This window comes from Equus przewalskii, chromosome 26, assembly GCF_037783145.1.
Source record: "Equus przewalskii isolate Varuska chromosome 26, EquPr2, whole genome shotgun sequence".
Taxonomy (NCBI): domain Eukaryota; kingdom Metazoa; phylum Chordata; class Mammalia; order Perissodactyla; family Equidae; genus Equus; species Equus przewalskii.
In genome coordinates this window covers 5,162,585-5,186,514 of record NC_091856.1, presented here as the reverse complement: position 1 = coordinate 5,186,514, position 23,930 = coordinate 5,162,585, and the positions used below count along the sequence as shown (strand labels likewise).

At 54.1% G+C, this 23,930-nt stretch overlaps 1 protein-coding gene across 3 annotated transcripts in view; it reads left to right on the top strand.

The window, feature by feature from the left end:
- GABBR2 (gamma-aminobutyric acid type B receptor subunit 2) overlaps positions 1 to 23,930 on the top strand; it is a 331,181-nt gene that overhangs the window by 237,577 nt on the left and 69,674 nt on the right. For all 3 annotated transcript variants that reach the window (XM_070595867.1, XM_070595866.1, XM_070595868.1), the window contains 4 exons: positions 150 to 210; positions 12,866 to 12,946; positions 16,423 to 16,573; positions 19,301 to 19,433. In XM_070595867.1, coding sequence (XP_070451968.1) covers positions 150 to 210; positions 12,866 to 12,946; positions 16,423 to 16,573; positions 19,301 to 19,433 — 426 coding nt within the window. The remainder of the gene's footprint in view (positions 1 to 149; positions 211 to 12,865; positions 12,947 to 16,422; positions 16,574 to 19,300; positions 19,434 to 23,930) is intronic.

Sequence of the window (23,930 nt, the reverse complement as noted above, 5' to 3'; positions counted from 1 at the left end):
TTGCACCTGTGGTCCAGCAGGAGTCTATTCTTTCCCCAGTATTAATAATCGTCTCATACAAGTAATGAATTTCCGTCGAGATCAGTAGTACCTGGGCTAATGTGGCATTTCTCTCTTGTTCTTGTTTGTTTGTTTTCTTTTGTCTTTAGGGTCAAGTTGTGTTCCGGAACGGGGAGAGAATGGGGACCATTAAATTTACTCAATTTCAAGGTAGGCTTTTTGCTGCTTCTTCTTCTAGTCGATGAGTTCTACACTCAAGGATGTGTGTGTGCAGTAAAATACATCAAAAGAAATGAAAATGTGAGGTTCCAGATAAGAGAAGGCAGACGCCATAGAGAATGCTTCTCTGTGAAACATTAGTTTCAGCTTATTTAGAATATTTCTCTCAACTTCGTCGCATCTCAGGCCTGTTCAGTCTTCCCGGCTGACTCTGAGAGGCTCACGAGAGGATGGGGGCGGGCTCAAGTCGGTCCCAACATTCTGAGAAACTTTGCATTGTTTTAGTTTTTGATTACAGAGATTTTCAAACAGACCTAAAATTGAGAGAATCGCTTAGTGAAACCCATGTCCCATCACTGGCTTCAGCCGTTAACCTTTTGCCGATCTTGCTTTATCTTGACTCACCCATCCTCTCCCCTTTTTTGTTGTAATTTTTAAAGCAGCTCCCAGACATTGTCTCATTTCAATCCATAAATACTGCAGTATGCATTTCTACTAGATAAGGACTTTTTAAAACACAACCACAATACTGTGATTACACCTAAAACGGTTAACAATTCTTAATATCCTTTCATTCCCGGTCTGTGTTGATCGTCTGATTGTCTGGAAAATGTCTTGACAGTTGGTCTGCTGGAGAATTCACACAAGGTCCATTCACTGCATCTGCTTGGTCTAATCTGTAATCATCCCACATGCACTAGTTACAGGCGATTTATTTTTTAAGAAACCAGGTCATTTGTTGGACTTCTCTGGTGTCAGAGTTGGAAGGGGCCTCCAAGACCATCCAGACCCTGTTCCTCGTGTGTTGAGGAGGAAATGGAGGCCCAGAGAGGGGCAGTGTCTTGTCAAAGCCCACAGGGCGCCTGTGAGGAGCAGGGCTGGTCGTTCCTCCAGGTGGACACCTCAGTTCAGCCCAGAACAGTCATTAGCAGGGTTGTGAGCCAAAACAACTACACGGACCGTTCATCAATGCAGTGTTTTTCAGCATCTGGATGTTTCTGGAAAATCCAGAAACAAAGGCAGTGCCTTCTGTTTCCACTCACTTTGAGCAGATCCCAGAGTCATCCAGGGGAAAGCAAGAAATGAAATTGAGTTATTCAGATTCATTCAGACAAATCCCAACTGGATTCAGATCCGTCGGGAAAGGGGTTATTCGGTACCATCACTCCCTAACGCAATCTTGTAGATTTGCCCGTCTGCCTTCCTGTGGCAGGTAATTGAAACATATGTCAGCTCTCTGGCATGCACAAAAGATGTCATTTTAGGCAAACATAATTATTTTCCCATCGGTTAAGTCTTACTTCTTCATTGGTTGAACAAAGTAAGCATCTTGGCAAAGATACTTACTTTTTTTTTTTTGAATGATTGCAACTAAATTCTCTTGTCACATTTCCAGTTCTCAAATTATATCACTTTAGGAGAATATTTTGTAAAATATTGATTGGTCGATCACAGCTTCAAGCGCTTGCCAATTTCATTGCCTTTTTTTTCCCCCGAATGTTAGGATTAGACACCAACTCCAGTGACTGGCTTTAGGCATTGATAAGGAGAGCAGCACGGCAAACAGTAGTTCAGGGTGGGTTTGACCTGCCTGAGCTCAAGTTGCTGTAGGACATCAAGCAAGTGACTCCACCTCTCTGAGCCTCGGCGTCCTCGTCTGTAAACTAGGAATGTAATCCTGCCTGCCTTCTTGGCGTGTGGGAAGAACTAGATGAGTAACAGAGAAATATGGGCATGTTTTTCTTGCTCAGCAAGTAGTAGCAATTATGATTAGCACTTTGTCAAAAATTATGACACTTTTCTGGGGCAAATCCAGATTTTCTTGTGTGTTGAAACCCCTCAGATGCCTTTTTGCCTGCCCGCCCCATGGCTGCTCCCCACACTTAGCGATCGATGCATAGGAGATGGGGCGGGGCCTTAGGGATGATCTCGTTGCACCACTTCATGGTGTAAGTGGGGAAACTGAGGCCCAGGGGAGGGAGGTGTCCCCGCAGGGACTCTCAGGTGGTTTCCCCCGCATGCTAGCATCCGTGGGCTCCCACGCGTGCCTCCGCCGGAGTGTTCTCTCCTCACCACGCTTGTGTCCAGCTCTCACTGAAAGTCACAGCCGGGCCTTGCAGAGACTCCTGTTTATACGGTTTTAAAACAGACGTTGATTCTGTTGACAAGGGATGCTGGGCTGAGGACACGTTCCCATCAGCAGGACAGTTAGTTTTCCAAATTCATGGGGTCTCAGAGGTGCCTTGTCTGCCAGGATGGAGGGGCACTGAATGATTGAGTAGCCTGTCCCAGCTGGCAGGGCTCCTGGTTATCATCTCATTTCACAGAGGGGAAACTGAGGCCCAGGCAGGGGAAGGGACTTGCTTTGGGGCCCGGACTCACTGTGGGATGGTGAGTTCACTCCTTTCCTTCTCTGGGCTCACGCTTCCCCTCCACGAGGAGCTGGTCCAGAGTCTGTCTTCTGGGACCTTCAGAAATTTACCCAGAGAGTGGGCCTGCCCCCCGACCTTGGGGTGACCAGCTCCTAAACTGACTCATGCCATTGACCTTGCAAACGCTTCTAAATGGGGTCCCATGTTGTTTTCTGCCGTGCCCTCCCACCTTCTCTCTCCCTCACCTCCAGCCCTCTTCTTTAGAGCGGACAGTGGGGCCGCAGGGCTCACGACAGAGCTGACTCACAAACAGCCAGCCGCGGAGTGGGGCCTCTCTGCAGGGTCTGCTCCTGGGCTCACCCCAGACTGTCTCCATGCTCACAGATGGGATCTGGGCCGTCGGCCCCCCCACCCTCCCTCCGAAGACCATGGAAGATGCTTTCTTGGCTTCTCATTTACACAAGTTCCTGGCGCCTTCTGAGCCCTCTGTCTACAAAGAGGGGGCATTTTGTAGGAGGCTCTCTTACCTCCTTTGTAAAACTAAAACCCAAATTAGTTGGAAAAGGGAGGCAGCTTTGGGAAGCCTACGGGGGAGCCAGGAACCCACGGTCCTTCTGCAGCTTCTGATTGCAGAGCTGTGGGGCTGCTGTCGCAGTGCCTGGCGCTCAGTAGCCCCCACTACAAGTTTATTAAGTTAATTTGGAGGCAAAAGACACGGCTCCAAGACCTTGCTCTGAAGCTTACCTGCAGTGTGACCCTGGGCGAGTCACTTTATCTCCCTAAGCCTCGGTCCCTCCTCTGGAAAGTGGGATGACACTACTCTTGGCCCTGCCTGCCTCCGGGGGCCGGTATAAGGGGCCAGGGAGGTTTGGCTCCATAAACGCTCAAGGGCTGGAAGCCAGTCTCATTACCAGCGTGCTCAGTACCAGCGTGCTGCCTGGCTCCTGGCTGGCTCGGTGCGTACTGAATTGGTTAGTGATACGGCCTGTGGAAATTTAAGAACATCTTCATTTACTTGTGGTTTTCAGTGACTTGAGTCCAGGCAGAATGTCTGGCCAACAGCAGTTGGCCTCGACAATAGAAATGTGAACTGAAGCCGGTTTGTAATGGTGGCCATTGTTGTTCCAGGCTGCAGAAAGTACATTTTCTGCAAATTTAAAAGTGCTAGGTAAACAGAGCTGTTCTAAAATGATGTGCCAGGCTAGCCCCGTGGTCCCTCTTGAGGCCGAGGCGTAGTGAATCCAGAGAGGGTTCCAGAGCCCTAAGAATTGTCTTCCTCACTGCCAGCTTCCCTTCATTTCCTTTGTTTCAGGGGTTCCCAGAGCCCTTGCCTCCCACTGGGATAGTCCTAGAGGGTAGATGTAGCAGATGCCATAGGCGGCCCCCCAGAGTCCCTGGGTATCCACCATTCTAGAATGAGCACCCTTTTAAGAACACCTGCAACACTTACCCTGTGCAAGGAGCAGACCAGGTGTCCAGGACGTTGATACTTCTGGGGGCAGCCCTGAGCTGGTGACGGATGAGAAGAGAAGGAGAAATCCCCCACTGCCCTTTCTCCTTGGGTGGGGCAATTCTGAGGTATGCTCTGTCCCCAGAGGTCCCTAGTGGGGTTGAGCCCCGGTTGACCTCCCAGAAACCTGCTCATTCACACACCTTATACTGGCTCCCTTCCCTGCCCCGTCTCACCTCTCCGCACCCCATCAGTGTGTTCTTGAGTCACCTCTCAAATCAATTGCATGCATCCTTACTCTGGTCTCAGACACTATTCCGAGTGACCCACTGCAGGTGTTAGCAGGTGTTCACATCCCGTTAGCCACACACCTTGAGTGTAGTGGGGCTCGACCCAAACCCCTTTCAGCTCCAAGTTCAGAGCACTCCCCCAGGCCATCGCCGACTTCCACTAACCCACACGTAGAGGAGGATGAATACTGGGGAATTGGCTTTTTTTTTTCCTTAAGAGAAAAAAGAATCCATGTTACCGCCGAAGTCTAAACATGGCCCAGCATTTGCAGCAGGAAAGGAAGTGGCGTGAAGCCATAATTGCAGCCTTGTTTATGCTGTGCTCGAGAAGGCTCAGCATCTGCGCTCGCCCTCACCGTCCCTGCCTTCATTAGGCCTGTTTGTGAGAATCTCGGTGAATGATAATCTGCTTGAATTTCACTCTGCTTCTGTGCAGCATAAAGGGCCCAGACTTCGGAGTTTTATATCTCAGCACCTGACTTGAAGGGACGGGGTCTTCCGTCGCTCTAACAGCATAATTGTCAATCAGAAGGTACCTAGTGACATACAGGCTCGTCCTCCCCATTTGCAGACGTGCATTACCGCTTGGTCTGTGGGGTAGCAGATACGGCTCCATTCAGCGCGCACTTCCTGAGCATCTGCCAGGCGCGTTACCAAGTCCTCTGGGGGAGCACGATGAATGAGATACAGTCCCTGCCCCCCAGGGGCTTCAGCATCTCTGGCCGAGTGCCAGGGCCTATAGAAGCAGGAAGATAATTTCCCCGAACCTACTAGAAAACTTGCAGAGCTAGTTCGCCCCGAGTTTGAGACTCCTGAGGCTGATTTTTAATGTCCTTCTCCTTCTGTCAAGGCAGGGGTTGTAGCTGTCCTCTCCAGGCCTGGGTCTGGAAAGGTCGGTTTGTTGGACAGCCGCTCGACTTGACATGAGCAAGAGTGGAGACGTGGTCCACCCACCTGCAGGACACACGGGCAGGGCGGTGGGCCAGCAGGGATGGAAGACACACACGAATGTGGGCTCTTTCAGGGTGAGAATCTGACCCTGATCTTGACACCAGCCCCCATAATCCAGGGCTTACCCTTCAGGGACCCAAAGGAAGGTGGCCTGGAAGACAGAATTATTTAGCAGACATTGTGTTTCATTGAGTTTAGACTCTCCATGTTGAAGGGAGCCGGGACTCTACTTTACAGGATTACTTCACTTGAATGCCACCAGTGATGGGGAACTCACCCCCTATCATGTGGAAAGTATATGAGCTTTGAAGCAGACTTGCCTAGTCATTGCTAGCCAGGCAAGGAGGCTTAATCTCTCTGAGCCATTGTTTCAGCATTTATTTAAAAATGGTAAAATAAAAGGTGATCATTTTCCTTGTTTGAGAGTGATGGTGAGAATTCAATGACATGAGGCTATGAACGTTCCTGGCTTGGTGACTTTCACAGAGAAGGGTCATGGCAACTGTTGGCTTCCTTTCCTTTCCTGGGCACTATTGGCAATGACCCCAGATTTACCCGCCTCCAGAATTTCTGGAAAACGTGCAATCTTCCTTCCTTGGGACACACTCCAGTCTCCTCGTTTCATGGGTGGTTGTTGTCGTGGGCCCATGAAAGCTCCCCCTGTTTGCTTATGCCCTCATTTCCCTCATTCATTCCATACCCCGCTCCCACCTCCCCACTGAAAGGCAGACATGCTGAGGGTTTAATGCATATACTGTGTTTGCATGTGTCCTTGCAAAACGTGCATTGCTATTTTGTGTGTGTATATGTTGAATTCATGTCGACGCAACTGGATTACCTATCTTTTTCTCTCTTTTTATTTCCACTCAGCAATTTGTGTTTTTTGGGGGTTTTTTTAAGATTTTATTTTTTCTTTTTCTCCCCAAAGCCCCCAGTACATAGTTGTATATTTTTAGCTGTGGGTCCTTCTAGTTGTGGCATGTGGGACGCTGCCTCAGCATGGCTTGATGAGCAGTGCCATGTCCGTGCCTAGGATCCGAACCGGCGAAACCCTGGGCTGCCGAAGTGGCTCGCGAACTTAACCACTCGGCCACGGGGCCGGCCCCAGCACTTTGTTTTTAAGGTGCCTCCATGTTCCTGTAGCCTCTAGGCCGTCGCTCTCACTGCTTACTCCAGGGGCACAGCCTCCCTTCACCCATCACCCTCCCCATGGCAGCCACCAGGTCACCTTCAAGTCCCTGCCTCCACAAACAATGAGAGTCCTTGCACATGACCCCTTATGATCCCAACTGGGCGTTTCTTTAAAACAAATGCCCAGGAGCAGAATTGTTGAGTCGGCAGGTGTGTAAACACTGAACATGCCTGAAATCTGCCAGGTGGCTCTTGGGAATACCCAAACCCAGCTCCACTCCACCAGCAGGAGGGTTCCTGTGTCCCCACCTCCACAGCAGCTTGGCGTCCCCTGCTCTTTCATGATCCTCCCATCTAAGGTATAAAGTAATACATTGTGGCTTTACGTATCATTTCTCTGGTTGCTAATGAATTTGGACACTTCTTCCTGCGCTTGGGAGCCATTGGGGGTTGTTCTGGTCCGTTGCCCGCTCTTGTCTTGAAGGTGCTGACTTTTCTTGTTGATCTGCGAGAGTTCGTTACGTAATCCAGGCATCCGTCCCTTGCTGGCTTTAGGCTTTGCGAATATCTTCTCCCATTCAGCCACTTGTCTATCAACTTACAGGCCTTGTTGAACAGACCTTCTTAATTTTGGTGTGAATAAATTCTTTTGTGTTTTTGTCCTGTGGGCTTTTGAAGTTTCTCAACAGTCATTTCCTGGCACCTGCATGCCAGGCCCTGGCTGGGCACAGGCGTGCTGAGAGGGGTAAGATACGGCCCCTGCCCTCAGGGAGCCCCCATCCAGTGGGGAGCAGACACAGGACGCCAGCTGGGTGTGACACGGGATAAGGGCACTCAGAGGGGGCGCACCCGGCTCCACCTGGCAGAGTCTAGGAGGGCTGCCTGGGAGAGGTGCCATCTGGGAGGAACTCTGAAGGACTAGGGGGAGTTAGTCAAGAAGAGGAGAAAAAGGTGCAGCAAGTGTCAGTCACAGGTTGTGTCAGTAAGTGTCCTGTGTCCCCTCAGGTGCTCAGCGTTTGCCCTGGGCCGGTTTGCCTCCGTCGATGGGCAGACCTACCCTTGGCAGGGCTGGTATACCCCCAGGCAGTTGGCCAGTGTCCACCTGGCCTGTTACCAATCTCGAAACAAAGGTCGATGAAGTTAACTTATTACATCTGTGGCTCTGCCGTCTTGTTTGTGAAGATAGAGTCGAATGCGTGTGAGGATCGAGGCCAGCGCGGCTCGCGTCCACCCTGCTCGGCGCTGCTGGGAGGTCTGGTCTCTCCCGTGAGAGGAGAGCAACCCTCCAGGGCCTGTCCACAGGCAGTGGCCAGACGGGGGGGCACTTCCCGAGGAGTGGCTGGCCACTGTGGAGAGGGGCAGAATCCAGGCGCGGGAGCACCATGCTCCCATCTCTGAAGAACCACCAGGAACGGGAGGGACGGGATCCGCAGCCTCCGGCAGAGCCAGGACCCATGAGGGGAGCCTCAGGGAGCGGGTTTCAGCTTGGAAGGAGGAAGACGCTTCACAGCCGTCGCAGACATCAAATGAGAGGTGGAGAGGTCTCCTCGTCCAGCCCCCTCTCTTGAGCAAGACCCAGGGCGGGCACCGGACTTCCCGGCTCTTCACGGAGGTGATGGCCAAGCCAAACCAGCGCCGGGATCCTGTCCCCCAGCCAGACTTCCTGCCCCCGAGTTGAGGAGTTTGTGGGAGGAGGTCCTAGAATGGAGTGATTTTATAGCCTCTTTGGTTTTCGTTGAGCCGAGGTCATCCTTTGGTTCACACCCAGGTTTATCAATGGAGTCCGTGTATGTGTAACGACCTTCAGGCTTTGAAGGACACCTGCATCCCCTCAGTACAGATCTAGAGCCAGTTGAGGAAGAATGGACATTTGGGGGTGAGGGGAGCAGAGCCCGTGTAGCAGGGTTGGGGACCCAGCCTAGGCAGGAGGCGAGGACCCCACAACTAGCTCTCCCGTGGGGGTGGTGGTGCGGGGGGGAGGCAGGGTCCCACCCGGCCCATGGATGCTCTCAGGCCCACAGCCAGAAAATATGGTCCGACTGGACTTTTTTGGCAGCCTAATTTTCACCAATAAGCCCTATTTTCTTTACATATCCTCCAAATCCAAAATTTGAAATGAAGAATGTACTTTTTGAGGAAAACGCTTCTTTTTTCCCCCCACAACAGGGACCCAGTATTACTCTGCGAGAATGTGGGCTCTTTGTTTCTCAGTGTTTTTAGCCTCTGAGAAGAGAGGGCGTCGGCGTCGGCGGGCCCTTGTCTAACTGGGTGGTTCCCGCCCCTCGCTGCACATCAGGGTCAGCGTAGGGAGCTTGTAAATGCTGCCACCCAAGAGCCACCCTCAGCCCCGTGTTCTCCTATAGTGGGTCCACATTGAGACCCAGGCACCAGGATCTTCTGGAACTTCCCCAGGTGACTCTCATGCCTGGCCAGAGCTGGCACTACCGGAACCCTCTGGCACAATTTGCAGATGGGGAAACCAAGGCCCAGAGACAGGGATGGTGTGTGCAGGTCACACTGCGAGTCGTGGCCACCTGCATGAAGCAGGGCTCAGGGGGCAGGGGTGCTGCAGGGACAGGCCCAACACTGCAGCCCCTCTCCCTCTGCTCACCCCCCACCCCCCAGGGGATCTTTCTAGTCTGTCCACAGCTTGCAAGGTCCAGTCTGTATCCAAATGAGTGGTTAGTGTTGTTGGCACGATGGCGTTGACAAAGAGCCCAGGGGTTGACAGTTGAAAGCGCTGGGTGCCTATCATGGTCACCACCAGCTGGACCACGGGTGCATGAAGAACATGGGGGACCAGCCTTCCACCTGCGGACCCAGGAGGGCCTGGGCACAGTGCGGGGGACGAGACTCTGTGCTCCCGCGGATGTCAGGAGCAGCCTTCAGGTTCTGCTCAGGAGCCACCCAGCCAACAGGAGTCGTAAGGCCTGGGCACACCTAGGGCAAAGCTCCAAAACGAGGGGCTGTCACGCCGTGTCCTGAGCCCACAGCAGTGGGGTGCTCAGAGAGGAGGAGCAGTGCCCAGGGAAGGCTTCCTGGAAGAGGTGGTAGGGTTTGGGCGTGCTGGTTTGGTAGAGGGAGGAGAAGGCTGCCTTCCAAGCAGAGGGACCATTGTGGGGAACCCTGGCAGTAGGAAAGCATGAGTGTGTGGGGACCTAGCAAATCGCTCCCACTTACTTTTGTCACGGCTCAAATAACTACCGTTACTGAACACCTACTGTGTGTTAGGCGCAAGCTGGGAACTGCCTGTATGTGCCTCCGGTCGTGACAGCCACTCTGACAGTTCCCATTTTACAGTCACGGCCCCCTGTCACAGGGCAGGCTAGAGGGAGGAGTTACCCTCCCTGGCAGGGCTGGCCCAGGCTGTAGTCACGAAACTGCCAGGTCAGAGGTTATGAGTTTCTTTTTAATCTTTGTATCTCCAGCCTCCAGCACAGAGCCTGGCACATAATAGGCTCCCAAGCAGTGTTTGTTGAATGAATGAATGAAGTGATTAAACTAGTAGGTTTAGCATGAGCATCCTTCAGCACCAGGATGCGCAGGCCTGCCTGGGCCATGGATGGGGAGCTGACCTCGTCTTCCACCACCTGCACTGTTGCTTTGGAGGGATTCTTTGTCAGGAAGTACCTCGGGCGTGCAGTACCTGGCATGCAGTAGGCACTCAATAATTGTGGGCTGAATGACCAGCAGCCCCGCTCAGGACAGGTGGCAAAGTGCTCTGAACTCAGAATTAGGGGAGCAGGTGCAGGTGCGCACTTGGTCGCTGCCCAGAGCCTGGCTCTGAGCCTTCCCTCTATCTGGGGGAGGCTCCTCCCTCACCTAGAGACTGGGGCGAATGATGCCCAATTCATGGTCAGCGGCCGTGGGCCTCCAGACACTTCCCCAGGGAGGGATTATGGTCATTATGGTCGCCGTGGGAAGTTGAGTATTATTTTGGTGACGTGGGATGGGCCGGTGGGGCGTGTGAGTCAGAGGGATGGGCCCTGCGGCTGGGGGCACGTGGGGTGCCAGCCATACCACTTCCCGGCTCCCAGTGATTTATTCCCATCAGCCTGCATATTTCATGTGCTGCTTCCCACGCCACATAAATAAATCAGGGCATCCTCTGAGCGGCGGGAGCTGATGAGGCTGAGGACTTCAAAAGGCCAGAGCGAGGATGCTGGAGCTCCCGGCAGAGTCTGCTAATGTGACATTTAGAGGCTGTGACCCAGGCAAGTGACAGCCGCCTGCACAGTGTGACACCCCCCAAATGACGGGGAGACCATTGCAGGAAGAAGGAAGTGACTTTTGCAGCCCTGTTTTCCACCCTGCAGTCAAAGGGATGCAGGTGGCCACAGGGCCTGCGGGATTCCCTGTTCCTCGTCCTGCGCGTTTGTAGGGCCGGCAGCGCACCTGTGTTTCTGCGGAGAAATTCCCCAGGGCCAGCCCCTGCAGCAGCTCCCTGGGTGCAAGCTTGGAGCGCCTGCTGCCCGTCCCTTCGTGACCTCTGGGCGTTCTGATGACCAGAGTCTGGTCTGGGGGCAGGTGGGCTCTGCTCTCTGCAGTTGTTACCTCGGGAGGCACAGGGCCCATGGAGTGGGCATCTCGGCACGGAGCTGTCCCCTCTCTGGGATCCCGTCGAGGCAGCCACATGTCAGGGAAGAGCACGGGCTATGGGGGAAGTCCTGGGTTGGAGTCTGGGCTCTGCTCGCAGGATCAGGGGTCCCTGGCAAAGCACAGCCTGCCTGAGTCTCAGTTTCCTCCTCTGTTCGGTGAGACAGAAACCACTGACCGCACCCAGCTGAGGCCTGGACCAGAAAGGCACGCACGTAGCGTGCCCCGCACAGATCCAGGCCCACCGGAGGGCTCCGTGAATCCCTCGGCCGCTCCCTGGCCACTCCCAACGCTGCCAAAGCCCTGGGGGCTCCACTCAGTACCCCTCACTCCTTGCCTTCGGCTCTCTGCCTCTCACCCCCACCCTTCCCCACGTCTGCTTCATCTCTGGTCACCAGTGTCTGCCCCGCCCCCCCCAGCCAAATCTGCTGACCCCTGCTCTAGGGGCTTGTCCCAGCCTCTCGGTGGCACGTGACGTTGCTGGCCAGCTCCATTGTGAACTTGTCCCTGTCCTTGGCTTCAGTGAGGCCCACTCTCTCCTGGCTTCCTGCTCCCTGCATCCTGGCCACCCCTCCCCAGTCTCCTGGCAGCATCCTTGCTCTGACACCCCGAGGCAGGTGCTCCCAGGATCCTGCCCTTGCTCCTCTCCCCTCCTCCCCCGGGACTGTCCCTGGGGTCTCCTCCCCGCCCCCTGCTCCACCTCTCGGCTTCCATGCCAATGGCCCCAGCTCTCTGTGCCCGGCCCAGACCTCTTTCCAGCTCCAGACCCCAGGACGTCTCCCCTGCTGACCCGTAGGCACCTCGCGCTCGCACATCCAAGCCGGAACTTGTCCTCTCTCCGTTCTCACAGCCCTACTGGGTTCCCTACTCAGGGAATGGCACCTGACCCCCCAGGCACTTGCTTCACTCCCCTGTTCCCCATCTCCCCCACCCATTTGATCACCCAGTTGTCCATATTTCACCTAGAAAAAAGAAGCCTTTGTCAGGTCTGATCCCCTCCTCCGTTCCTCCTGCCACCACCCAGGGCCAGATATCGTCTTTATTCTAGCAATGACTAAAACAATGACCTAAACCCACCCACAGAATAGTATCAAGGATGAAGGTAAATTTTAAATGTGTCACTTAGGTCTAAAAATACACTGAACAAGTATGTATGGAGGAGACTGTGCTCGGTGTGACACAGCAGAACTGTGTGGCCTCTGAAAGATGCCAATTCCACCTCAGGATGCATTAATAGGAGTATGATTTGCAGGATGAAGGAGGGGATGGTCCCCTGTTCTTGCTCCTGACCAGATCATGCCTAAGTAGATTGGTCAGTCCTTGAGTCCACACTCTATCTGGCAGACAGTGACATTGTGGGTTGTGGCCCAAGGAGGCACTTGGATTGGGTGTAAATTAAAAATGATGTTCCGCAAGGTGAAGTTGGGGCCTGGTACCAGGGGGATCATCTGTCTTTGTCTTCAAGTCTCTGGGGCTGTGCTGGAGCAGAGGGAGCAGAAGTGATCTGTGTGGTCCTAGATGGCAGAGCCAGGTGACAGGGGAAATTACAGAGAGATCATTCAGCTCTATGACCAGGAAGAACTTGGTAACAGACAGAGTCCAGTTAGGATGGGAGTGAGCTCCCCATCCACAGGGTGTACAGCAAAGGATGGGGGACCAGTGGACAAGATGGTGTAGAGGGTTTGTTCCAGCCAGAACAGGCTGGAGGTCTCGTGATTCTACCTGGAAGAGGACTGGGGAAAGGAGGAGTCTGCAAGAAGATAGCCAGGGCTGGGGGCGGAGCAAGAGCTGGGACAGGAGCAGCCAGACAGCCCAGGACTCGGGATCTGACCAGCCACTGTCTTTGCTCCCTGCAGACAGAAGGGAGGTGAAGGTGGGAGAGTACAACGCTGTGGCCGACACGCTGGAGATCATCAACGACACCATCAGGTTCCAAGGTAAGGCCGGTGGGCTTCTTGGAGGAGGGGGCCTGCTCAGTTGCTCCCAAGCCTAGATATTGCCTAAGGGTTGGGGACAAGCTCAGAGTCCTTGGCTTCATGGGGAACAGAGAACATCCTCTCCTCTCAGCACACACACTCACCCACTGAGCACAGAGTCCCCATCACTCACGCAGGAGCTGGCTTCCAGCTCCTGGATGGGTCACTGGAGTTTGCATGGAGTGCTAGCTCTCACCAAGCCAGCTGCGTTTAAACCAATAGGCGGCCAGGACTAATTATTTTTAAATGTGGTCCAGCTAAATTTAGCTCTGTCTCCTCCTCTGGGAAAGGAATTGGTTGGGTTGGTAATAAGTCTCTCCACCGCTGCTCTTCCTGGAAGAGCATTCCCTCTTTTCTTCTGCTGGAGAACTCCTCTTCAGCTTCTAGAACCAGATCAGATGACGCCTCTTCTGTGCAGCCTTCCCTGATTGCCCCCAAGTGAGCTAATGGCTCCCTTCTCTTGGCTTCCACAGTCTTTTGCCTCTGCCTTTCCCCTAGCCACTGTCACTTTGCATTGAGATTCCTAGGTTGGACCGTGAGCTCCCTGACTAGGTCCTATTTGACCTTAAATTCCTGGCACTAGCCAGGATCTGGCACATGTTGGAGGCTGAATGAGATTTGATGAAAAAATGAATACAGGATTGATCAAGTGAGTGGATTTATGGGTGAATAAATGGATCAACAGTTGAGCATATGAGTCAATGAAACAGTGGGTGGGTGGGTGTGTGGATGGATGGATAGATGATGGATAGACAGGTGGATGGACAGATGGACGGATGGATGGATAAGCGGATGAATGGATGGATGGTTGAATGGGCAGATGGATAGATGGATGGATGGACAGACAGACAGACGGATGGATGGATAAGTGGATGGATGGATGGATGGATGGGTGGAAGGATGGATGAGTGGGTAGATGGGCTTAACCAGTCTTAACCCCCTCAAGTCCATCCTGCCCTCAACAGCCGAAAAGCCCTTGCCATCTTGCCATGCTGAAGATGCCCCACCTCTGCTCAGAGCCCTGCACAGTCCCCATTGCTCACAGCAAGGGACCTCACTCCATGGTGTGGCCCCAAGGCCTCCATGAAGGGACCCTCCCCGCTTCTCTGCCTCCATCCATGCCTTCCCCTCTGCAGGGCTCTCTGCGCAGAGCGCCCTTTTCTCCCTGCCTTCCTGGTAGACAGCCAACTACTCCTCTTCTGCGGTTCAGCTCTTCTTTCTGTAGCCCGTCCTGACTCCATCGGGCGGAACTTCCCTCTGCTCCTGCTCCCTGCTCAGACCTCCCCAGGCCTGAGGTTGTCAGCCGCCTGGTGCTGTCACTGGAGGCAGTTTGTGTAGTGTGTAGAGCACAGGCTTCAGAATTAGGCAGATCTGGGTTCAAATCCTGATGGCTTGGCCACTTACTAGCTTATAAAAGCCACTTAACACCTAGAAAACTGTTGCCCCACACACATACCACTAAATTGGGCATAACCTTCTCTCCCCATGAGCCTGTCGGGTGGATCAAGGAGACAATCTCAACAAAGTGCTCAGCCTGTGGTAAGCATTCGATAGACATGATTGCCTCTTGCTGCCCTTTCCTGTTTAAATGGCTAGTGTGTGGGTTCCTGGAGGACAGGGACTGTATCTTGCTTATCTTTGAGTCCCTGGTGCCCAGTGCTGGGCCTGAGAGAATGGATTGCGTGAGGAGGAAGAATGGAAACTCAGAGCTGCTGCTGTTAGTGACATTTCTGCTACGTCATTGCCGCTTGGTCCCCTAACATCTTATGAAGATGCACTGTGTGGAGCGCCAATCTGGGGAGAGAGAAGGTGCCGTAAGGGAGGAGGAGACATTGTCAGTTTTCTGAAGTTGTTTCTACACAACCAGTGGTCGCCATAGTCCACATAGTCATAGGTTCGTGGTCGCCATATAACCTTTGAGCCAAACCTCAGCCTCCTTTCTCAGTGGGCAGAGGGGAGCTTGTTCCCCGGCAAGAACTCACGGGCACCCCCAGGACGGCTCTTGGTTTGGGGAGCCAGGAGGCACCTGGTGCAGCAGGGGCTGTGCGTAGGGGGAGGGGGAGGAAGGTGGAGAGTGGGGAAGAAGTTTTCAGATGCTGAGCCCTCACTTCTGGAGGCAAGAAATGGTGTTACCTCCATCAGCTTGTGTCTGCTGTTGCCCTGACTTGCAGCCCTTAAAGCCACTTCTTAACAGTGTGACTTCACATGGAATTGCTTCAAGCTATGCATTCCCCATACCGGCAGGTTCCTAGCTGTTTTGGAACCTGGCAGCTTCCCTAGACTGCTTAGATGCTTCAGACGCTCTCTATCCACTGAATGTTTCCAAACGCACTTGAACTTGCCAGCGGAGTTTTTTAAACACAGATGTTGGAGGGCGTTCTCAGCCCCTGCCGCCGCATCTGCCCGTCCTCTGCTTGTCTCTGGGAATGGAGGCATCACAGAGGCTGGGCCCAGGACGCGGCCATGGCGGGTCATGGTGTCCCTGCTGAGTCTCCCCAGGCTCCCAGGTTTGGCCGCTCCCGGGCATCTGGCCGACGGCACACATCCCCACTAGGGGGAACAGCCCCAGGGTCTCACAGTTCCACAGCAGAAATCTGACTGAAATAGCGCCTGAGAAAGAGGGGATTTGCAAGAAGTGGGGCTGAGGGGAGGACTGCCTGCATCCGTCCTCCCAAGCCAGCCTGGACCTGGTAAAACTCAAACCACCATCCACAGAGATGAGCTTCTCTGAGGCCCTCAGGGCTCCCCCAGGTTCCTGGTGCCCTTGAAAAATGAGCGGGGACAGCTCTGCAGTCACACAGAGGACTGGAACCCCACAGTTTCTGTCCAGTCCTGGCACAGCAGGGAGGGGAAGGCAAGCCGGTAGCCTCTGCCTCCCACGGTTGGCGAGTCTTATGAAAATGGAAAACCAGAAAGAGCATTTATAACATAATGACCTTGAGGCAGGAGATGGGCAGCCAGAGCACACGTACATCTCCGTGGAATTGACAGGCAACGTGTCTGCCCTGTTGAGGGATGGTCGTTATGAGGTAGTGCACAGTCCTTGACAGCCAAAGCCAAGGTCCTCACCCTCGGTGGCACCCAGTGATACCCACTCACGGCACCCAGCCCTGCACCTTCTGAGCAGCTGTTACCTTTGGGGATAAATGGTGATGGTTTTCCAACAGGGTAATTAGACCAAATCAAATTCTAGTGTTCTAATGGCTATTAAATGCACCACAAATCCCTTATTGATTCTATTTAGAGGAAGGAAGAAGTCCTGGCAAAGGCTCCCTGCCCGACATCCTGGCCCACCGCCGGGGCCCGCTCTCCCGGTACATGTGTCCTGCACAGAGTTTGTGCTCGGGGCCTGGTGGATGTCCAGGACACCCAGGCACAGGTGGTCTTGGGGACTGACTGAGCTGGGCTCAGCTGACATCTTTTCCTTGGCCTTCTAGGATCCGAACCTCCGAAGGACAAGACCATCATCCTGGAGCAGCTCCGTAAGATCTCCCTACCTCTCTACAGCATCCTGTCTGCCCTCACCATCCTGGGGATGATCATGGCCAGCGCTTTTCTCTTCTTCAACATCAAGAACCGGAATCAGAAGTAAGCCGCTCACACGCTGCTCCTGCATAAACTCTCTGCATTGACAAACTTCACGGACAAAATGTGGGAGCGTCACAGGACAGACTCTCCAGGGGCACAGGAGAAGTTTTTAGGGCGGTTGTCTAAAGTGTGCCACTCAGCTACTGGGACATTATTAGATGTTTCGTGTGCGTACATGCACACACACATGAACACACAAACACACAGAGGCAGTGCTGATGGTTGCACAGGAAGGCTGGGCTAAATAAAACCCAAGGGTCCAAGTCCATAGACCTCCTCGGGGCTGTGCCTGTGCTCGTGCTCTTTGTGGTGGTTCAGGAGGAGAGAGATAGACGCAGAATTCCCTGACGGTCTTTGCCCCACCCCCAGCGTCTCCAGGAAGCAGGCGCAGCTGGAGAGGATCCCTGAATTCTGTCCCCCACAATTCCCATCATGTCAGCGCATAACAGCCCAATAAGCTCCTCCTTCGCTCCATCTCAGCTGACCCTTGGATAACTGTCTGGCTTACAGGGGAAAGCGCCAAAGCTCGGTGACGGAGGGCCGCTGCCTGAGGTCGCACTGCTGCGCGTGGCGGAACCCGTGCCCTTGGTTTCTGGTCTTGATTTCTGTTCCCACACACATACCCTTCATTCTCCAGAGGAGAACATCTCCTTTTCTGAGCTATTCTGGCCAGTCGTGGGTAGAGCAGGCCGCCGCCCCAGGCGATGGTGTTTACCACGCGCAGCCAGCTTCTTTGGTTTCCATGGCAAGTCCCTGAACCCAGCTGCCTGCCTTGTGGAGCGGCTGAGCAGGGGCACCGGGCATGGGCTTTCCAGGACACAGCCTCAGTGCCCACCCATAGGTGGCGCAGCTCTGCCATTGTGCCCAGAAGCCAGGCTGCGTGACCTCCCCAGCTGCCGGGAAGAAGCCTGATTCCAAGAACGGGTTTTTTTCCTCTCCCTGCTTGGAAAGGAGTTCAGAGGCTCTACATTTTTTGTTGTTTATAGTTTTGATTTCTTTTTTCGGTAGCAACTGCTTAGGTCAAGCCTATTTCCTGAAGAACAAAAAACAGTTTTATTCATCTGTTGTTTTATTTCATTTATCACCAGTAACACGTATGTTGCCACAAAAAGATTGAAGCAACTTTCATCTACTCTGTACAAACCTTAAATGATGACCACACGTGGCAGCATTGGGCACAAGGCCTGGGCACGTAGTCAGCTCTCAATCAGCGTTCAATTCCCTTCCTACCAGCCTCAGGAATTTCCACCAGAACAGCGAGCTGTCCCCATCTTAAGACTAGATTCCTTGACCACCCTCTCTTCTGGCAGTAATTGCCATTACTCTCTCTAATAGGCTGGCATCACGGGAATTTTTTGACTGGCCTTGCAGATTTAAAAATAGAGATAGGATATGAACATTACCATGGTTCCAAATCCTCCTCTCTTGGCTCTCCCTAAATGCTATGCAGTAAGGTGCTCTCCTCCTGGAAGCCCAGCTCCGGCCTCTGCCCTCCCCGGCTCCCTGTGGCAGTGAGAACGAAGGTGCCCGAGCAGTCATGGTTCACAAAAGGCCTCCAGGGACCCAGGCTCACCTCAGCTTCACACGTGCCCCAGGCTCTGTGGTCAGTGCTCCCATTTGATGCGGGAGGAAGCACCACCAGGCCACAGGACTTGCCAAGGGTGCACCCGGCAGGGAGGCCGGGGCCAGCGCTGAACCAGCATCCCCAACTCGGAAGCCCATGTGTGGTCCACGGGTTACAGCAGGCTTTTTATCTCTCTGCCACTTTGACACATATTTTTTAAATGTGGAAGGATTAAGAGAACACAGAACACAAAAGAAAATGTTCAGGGAACAGTTGACCATAATGACAGTCTGCAAAAGAGCACCTGGACCATAGGGTGCCTGGAACCCCAGGATGTTCTGAGCAGATTGTGCTGGGGGAGCCAGGCACCTCGGAGGGTAAACTGCAGCTGGCTGATGGTGTAACCCAGCCCTGGCTCGCTGGGCAGCTGGGAGCCACAGCAGGATTCCTAAAGGAAGTGAGAGAGAAGCTTGTAGAGTTTGGGAGCATAAAGAATGCCCCCAACAGCAGCCCAGTGAAGACAGGAGTAGGGGTGGGGTTGGGGAGTCTGTTGTCCACCTCCGTCACCTGGTGACGGGAGAGGTGTTCCTGCCCACACGTGGGGCCCTCTTTGTGCACAGGACGGTGCAAGTGTCAGGCCGCCACAGTGGATGCTCACTCATTACCTGGTGACCACGGTTCCTGAGCAGCCCTGAATTCTCACCTCCGAGACCGGGTCCCCTCTGCACGGGGGAGCATGGTGTGGCCATCTTCTCCCTCGCATGGAAGGTTGCTGAACTTAAATGTAGAATCCTCTGGATTTGGCACGTCTTCCAAGCCCTGGCCAAAAAAGCCTGTTGACGTAACGTTTTTGTGTAGACTGAGAATTAATGGTTGAAGAAGCTGCTGCTGCAAGCCGTCCCTAGAGAAGTGATAGGTGAACTTGAGCGAGGAAAAATCAGCAACTAGAAACAGGTGGCTGTCCGGGCTCCTTTGGTGAGGGGGCAACAGCCCCTCGTGTGTGGCACGGCCTTGGGAGGGGGTAGTGGAGGGAACCAGGGCTTTCGCTTTTCCCTCCCCCGCTAGTCTTGGCAGCAATCTACAGCTATTAGCATTCGGAAAATGCTTGTTGAGGGCATAACCGCATTAACAGTTCTGTCCGCCGTCTCCCCTCCCCCTGGCAGGCTGATAAAGATGTCGAGCCCGTACATGAACAACCTCATCATCCTCGGGGGCATGCTGTCCTACGCGTCCATCTTCCTCTTTGGCCTCGATGGATCCTTTGTCTCTGAAAAGACGTTCGAAACACTTTGCACTGTAAGTCGTTCTCCATGTTCCAACGCTGTATGATAGAAGGTGTTCTTGGTAACCTCGGTCATCAAAACCGCAGGTACCAGACCCAGAAATGCCTGAAAAGATGCAAACAGGCAGAAGATGGCCCGTCAGCTGTTCCTGTGAGTCAAGGGCAGCGTGGTGCTGCTTTCGGACCAGAATGGACGGAAGTGTTGCCTGTAAGGTTCAGATCACGGATTTTACAGGCCGTGGCTAGAAGGCAGCCCACTGAGAAGTGACGGATAAGCTAGAAAGGGAGGGGGAAACGGTACCATCCAGAAAAGCCTTGGCACCTGGGGTCGGGGTCAGGCTCTGCCCATCCACCTCCACCTCCCTCATGGAATGTAAGGACGGATGTCCGTGTGCGTGACTTCAACTCGTGTAGAAGTTATCATGACCGTTCTTGCCTATTTAAGCAGTGTCCCTCAACCACTTTTTTCCTATTGCCCCCTAAGGAGCCTTTTTAGACGTTTTTTTCTAATCATCCCCCCATGAAATGTTAATACCAAAGATATACCGGGTGCTGTTTATGGACTGGATATGCGTCTATAGTTGGTACATAAAAGTCACATTTTTTCACGTTCAAGAGCCAGTGCTTGTCCCTTGGGGACTGTATCACCGCCCCGCCCCGCCCCCCACTGAGGACGCAAGTATTTGAGGAAGCCCGAGACAGTGCAGTTTATTTACTATATTTTAGAAATATTATTCTGAAAATTAATTAACGTTTTAAATTTTTTTTTTTTTAAAGATTTTATTTTTTCCTTTTTCTCCCCAAAGCCCCCTGGTACATAGTTGTGTATTCTTCGTTGTGGGTTCCTCTAGTTGTGGCATGTGGGACGCTGCCTCAGTGTGGTCTGACGAGCAGTGCCATGTCCGCGCCCAGGATTCGAACCGACGAAACACTGGGCTGCCTGCAGCGGAGCGCGCGAACTTAACCACTCGGCCACGGGGCCAGCCCCATAACATTTTAAATTTTTGATGTCTAGTTGTTTTGTACCATTTTCAGTTTTTTTTTTAAAGGAGTTTATACACTAGCAATTGTGTAGGACCAGCTCTCAGCTTACTTTCTAAAATGCGAACGACCAGTTGGGATTTGTTTCCGGACTTTGACTGCGGTGATTTCTCAAAACTGGGTTAGCCATTTGGGTCTCTTGATCCTCCCAAGTGCAACAGTATATCCAGTCCCCCACCAGGAGGACCAGAGCCAAAGGGGTGGTGGGAGGATCGGTGTCGGCCAGATTAATCTGAAAGCCCCTCTCTCGTCGTCGCCGTTTCTTGTAAGGCGTTAGGAGCACTGCGGGCGCTTTCCTGCAAGCTGCCTCTCGCATGGCGTTTGGGCTCTGAAGCCTCCGCGTTGGCCACTACGGGATGGGGGTGGGTGGAAGGTGGCAGCGAGGAGCAAACACGTAGAGGACCCTAACGTGCCGCAGGCCCCCCACGCCCTGGACTGCCATCGGTCTGCACTCTGTGGGCGGCAGGTGGACGGAGGGAGGCCTGGGATTTTCTGGGGCACGTGCGGGTGCCCCTCTGCTGCCTGCAGACGGCTGGGTTGGACTGACCCTTACAGCTAGTGTTACCAGTAACCTCAGTGTGAATTGTCTTGCAAGCAAGGTGTCCACAGAACGCTTACTTTGTCCAGAAGGTTCCATTTGAGAAATGCAGAGTCAAGTCCCCGGTACCCGGGAGGGGCAGTGAGGTCACCGGGGAACTCAGGCGTCCCCCCTGCTCTGGGGCGGACCTGGAGGGCAGGCAGCCCCAGTGCTCCCGGGTCGCTCGGTTCAGGCTTCCTGCTCAGATCTTTTATTCCAAGCCCATTATTGCCCCTGCTTTATTCTGGGGGTTCGGGGGTGAAGTCAGGAGTCACACATCCCTGCGTGCCGGCATCAGGGTGCCTGCTTCTGAGGAGGCTGAGCTGCTCACAGGCCCTGTGGGTGTGTTCCCTCAGGAGTGTGACCCTCTGTGTGGCGCCAGGATGATGGCGCAGCCTGTGGGAGTCTTGCTCATTCTAGGGACGGTGTGAAGCTCATCGAGTCCCCTACCTTCCTGCATCGGCATGACTTCTGTGCCCTGTGGGGCCTCACGATTTCACGAGCGCCGTGCATGTCTGTGGTGGCCCCCAGGCCCCATGAGGCCTGAGCAGGGACAGCTCCTGGGGCCTAAGGAAGCTAAGTGCGGAGGGGGCTTTCCTTCTCCCCTCTGTGCAGGGGCCGCTCTCCCCAGCTTTGAGGAGACCGTGATGACAGCAATAATGAAAGTGGTTCTGGGGGCTCGTTTGGCGACATCTAGTTGACACAGCACTCTTGACGCCCTTAAAGGGGCGTCCCTTTAAGCTGAGGGACCTGCCTTGGACCCCCAGCCAAGAATCAAGGGAGCAGAGCCCTACCCTGTCCCTGCTGGGCCCCTCTGCCCAGCTCCTCATCACTGGCTGCCTGCACCTGGGGACGGAACCACTGGCCCGAGTTCCAGTCTTGGGTGCAGAGAGACTGAGGCCCAGCCCTTCCCCGCAGAAAGAGGCTCCTGACAGCCCGCTCCCCAGCCAAGGGCTGCTGAGGCGCAGGTGCGTCCACGAGTCTGACCTGAATCCCACACGCGCCAGTGACGCAGGCCGGGGAGTGGGCAAAGGGGCATCCCCCACACCTGGGCTTTCTGCTTTTAATGAAGCCTGACATTCTGCTCCGGGAGGCACGCTCTCTCGTGGGGGAGGCTGTCCTGGGCAGCCTGCAAGGCGGCATGAATAAATCATAACGCTCTTTCAAACCAGCGTTAGCTCAAAGCCGAGGGCGGCTCGCAGCCCCTGAGGGTTCAGGCATTTGCAGCCAGGGCTGTTTGAGAGGCCCTGCGAATGGGGAGCCCCCGTTCCTGACTGTGGGGAAAAGGCCTGAGTGAACCACTCGGGGTGAATCGGGACAGAGCAGACGTGGCGTGGGTCAGGACTGGGGTCGTTTCTTTAATAATTCCCCATATTGCGCAGGAAGGGGCACTGAAAGCTCTTGATTCAGAGCCTAAGTGCCGGTCCCCAAGGGTGCAAGGGCTGTGCTCCACCCGCTGCCCCAGGGGATTTGGCTTCTTCGTCTCACTGGGTGCCCCTGTTCTGTCTGGGCCTGGCAGGCTGTCCCCAGTGAACCCCCACTGAGTGGGGAGGAGAAGGGGGACGCAGGGCCAGCGGCAGCCAGCACAGACCTGACCCGACCTGGGTTTCACGCCGCCTCCTACGCTTACGGGCTCCTGACTGTGCAAGTGACATCACCGCTCCGGGCCTTGGTTTTATCCCCTGTAAAATGAGCGTAACAAACGCCGATGCAGGGTCTCGGTGTGGGCTACACAGACGGTCCGGACGAGCCACCTGGAGCATGGGGTGGGGACTGCGCATGGTCCTTCCCGTCACGGGATAACTTCTGTACTCTAGGAAATACAAGGGACCGATAGACATGAAGCCAGGTCCATGTGGAGGACGTAAGTCACGGTTCAGCCTGTTCTGCTGCCATATGAACACCACTATTTTTTTTCCTTTTAGTTTTCAGTATGGAAGCTAAACACTGTGATAAACCGTGAGCATCGGCTCAGGAAGGAACTGTGACTGTCACGAGAGTATTCCTCTGTGGGGGCTGTTCCCCTGCTCGGAAGGGCCAGTATAACCTGGATGGGGGGTGGGTGCATGTGTGAGGGCACACACGCGCACGTGCGCGCGCACACACACACACACACACAGCTCCTGCTGGGGAAGCAGTTACACTTAGTTCCCATCCCCCGCCCCCTCTGACCCTTTCCGGAATCTTCCCAGCCTGGTTTCAGCGAACCTTGTGAACAGCTCCAGCTACCCCGTGCTGTCTCCCTGGACACTGTGGGTAGTGGAATCACCATGGCAACGTGGCCCCTGTGGGCACGAGCTGCCTGTGAGGACAGGGCTGGATGTGGGCCAGAGCTCCAGCTTACATGCTGACCCGGCTCGGGAATCCCAGCCTCTGGCGGCTCGGAGAGGGAGCGGGCAGCTGGAGGAAGAGAAAAGGCTCTGGTCTTCCTTGTGGAGCCTCAGCAGGGACCCGGCATGAGCGCGCAGGGTAAGAGGGATCCCGCGGCAAAGATGGGAGGCCCCAGGTGGGCCTTGGATCTCCAGCCAGTCTCAGCTTCGGGGCTCCAGGAGCATCCTGGGGGCGGGTGGTCAGCAGCATCCTGTTAACTCCTCAAGCCTGAGCCCTCATGAAGTGCAGGATGGTCGCTGTGACTTACCGAGGGCCAGCTTTCTGCCAGCCACAGCCGTTCCTTCTGATCCCACAACCACCTGACAAGGCAAACTTCACTGTCCCCTCTTTACAGGAGGAGAAACAGAAACTGCCACACGTGGCTGGGGGCAGGGCTGAAGTCTGGAACCTGCTCTGATGGACTGCAAAGGTGTCGGAGACATTCGTTCATCTTTTTTTAAGAAATATTTTGATTTTTTTTTTGTTAGCTGGTTTATACCAAGAGAAACAGATCAACTAAATC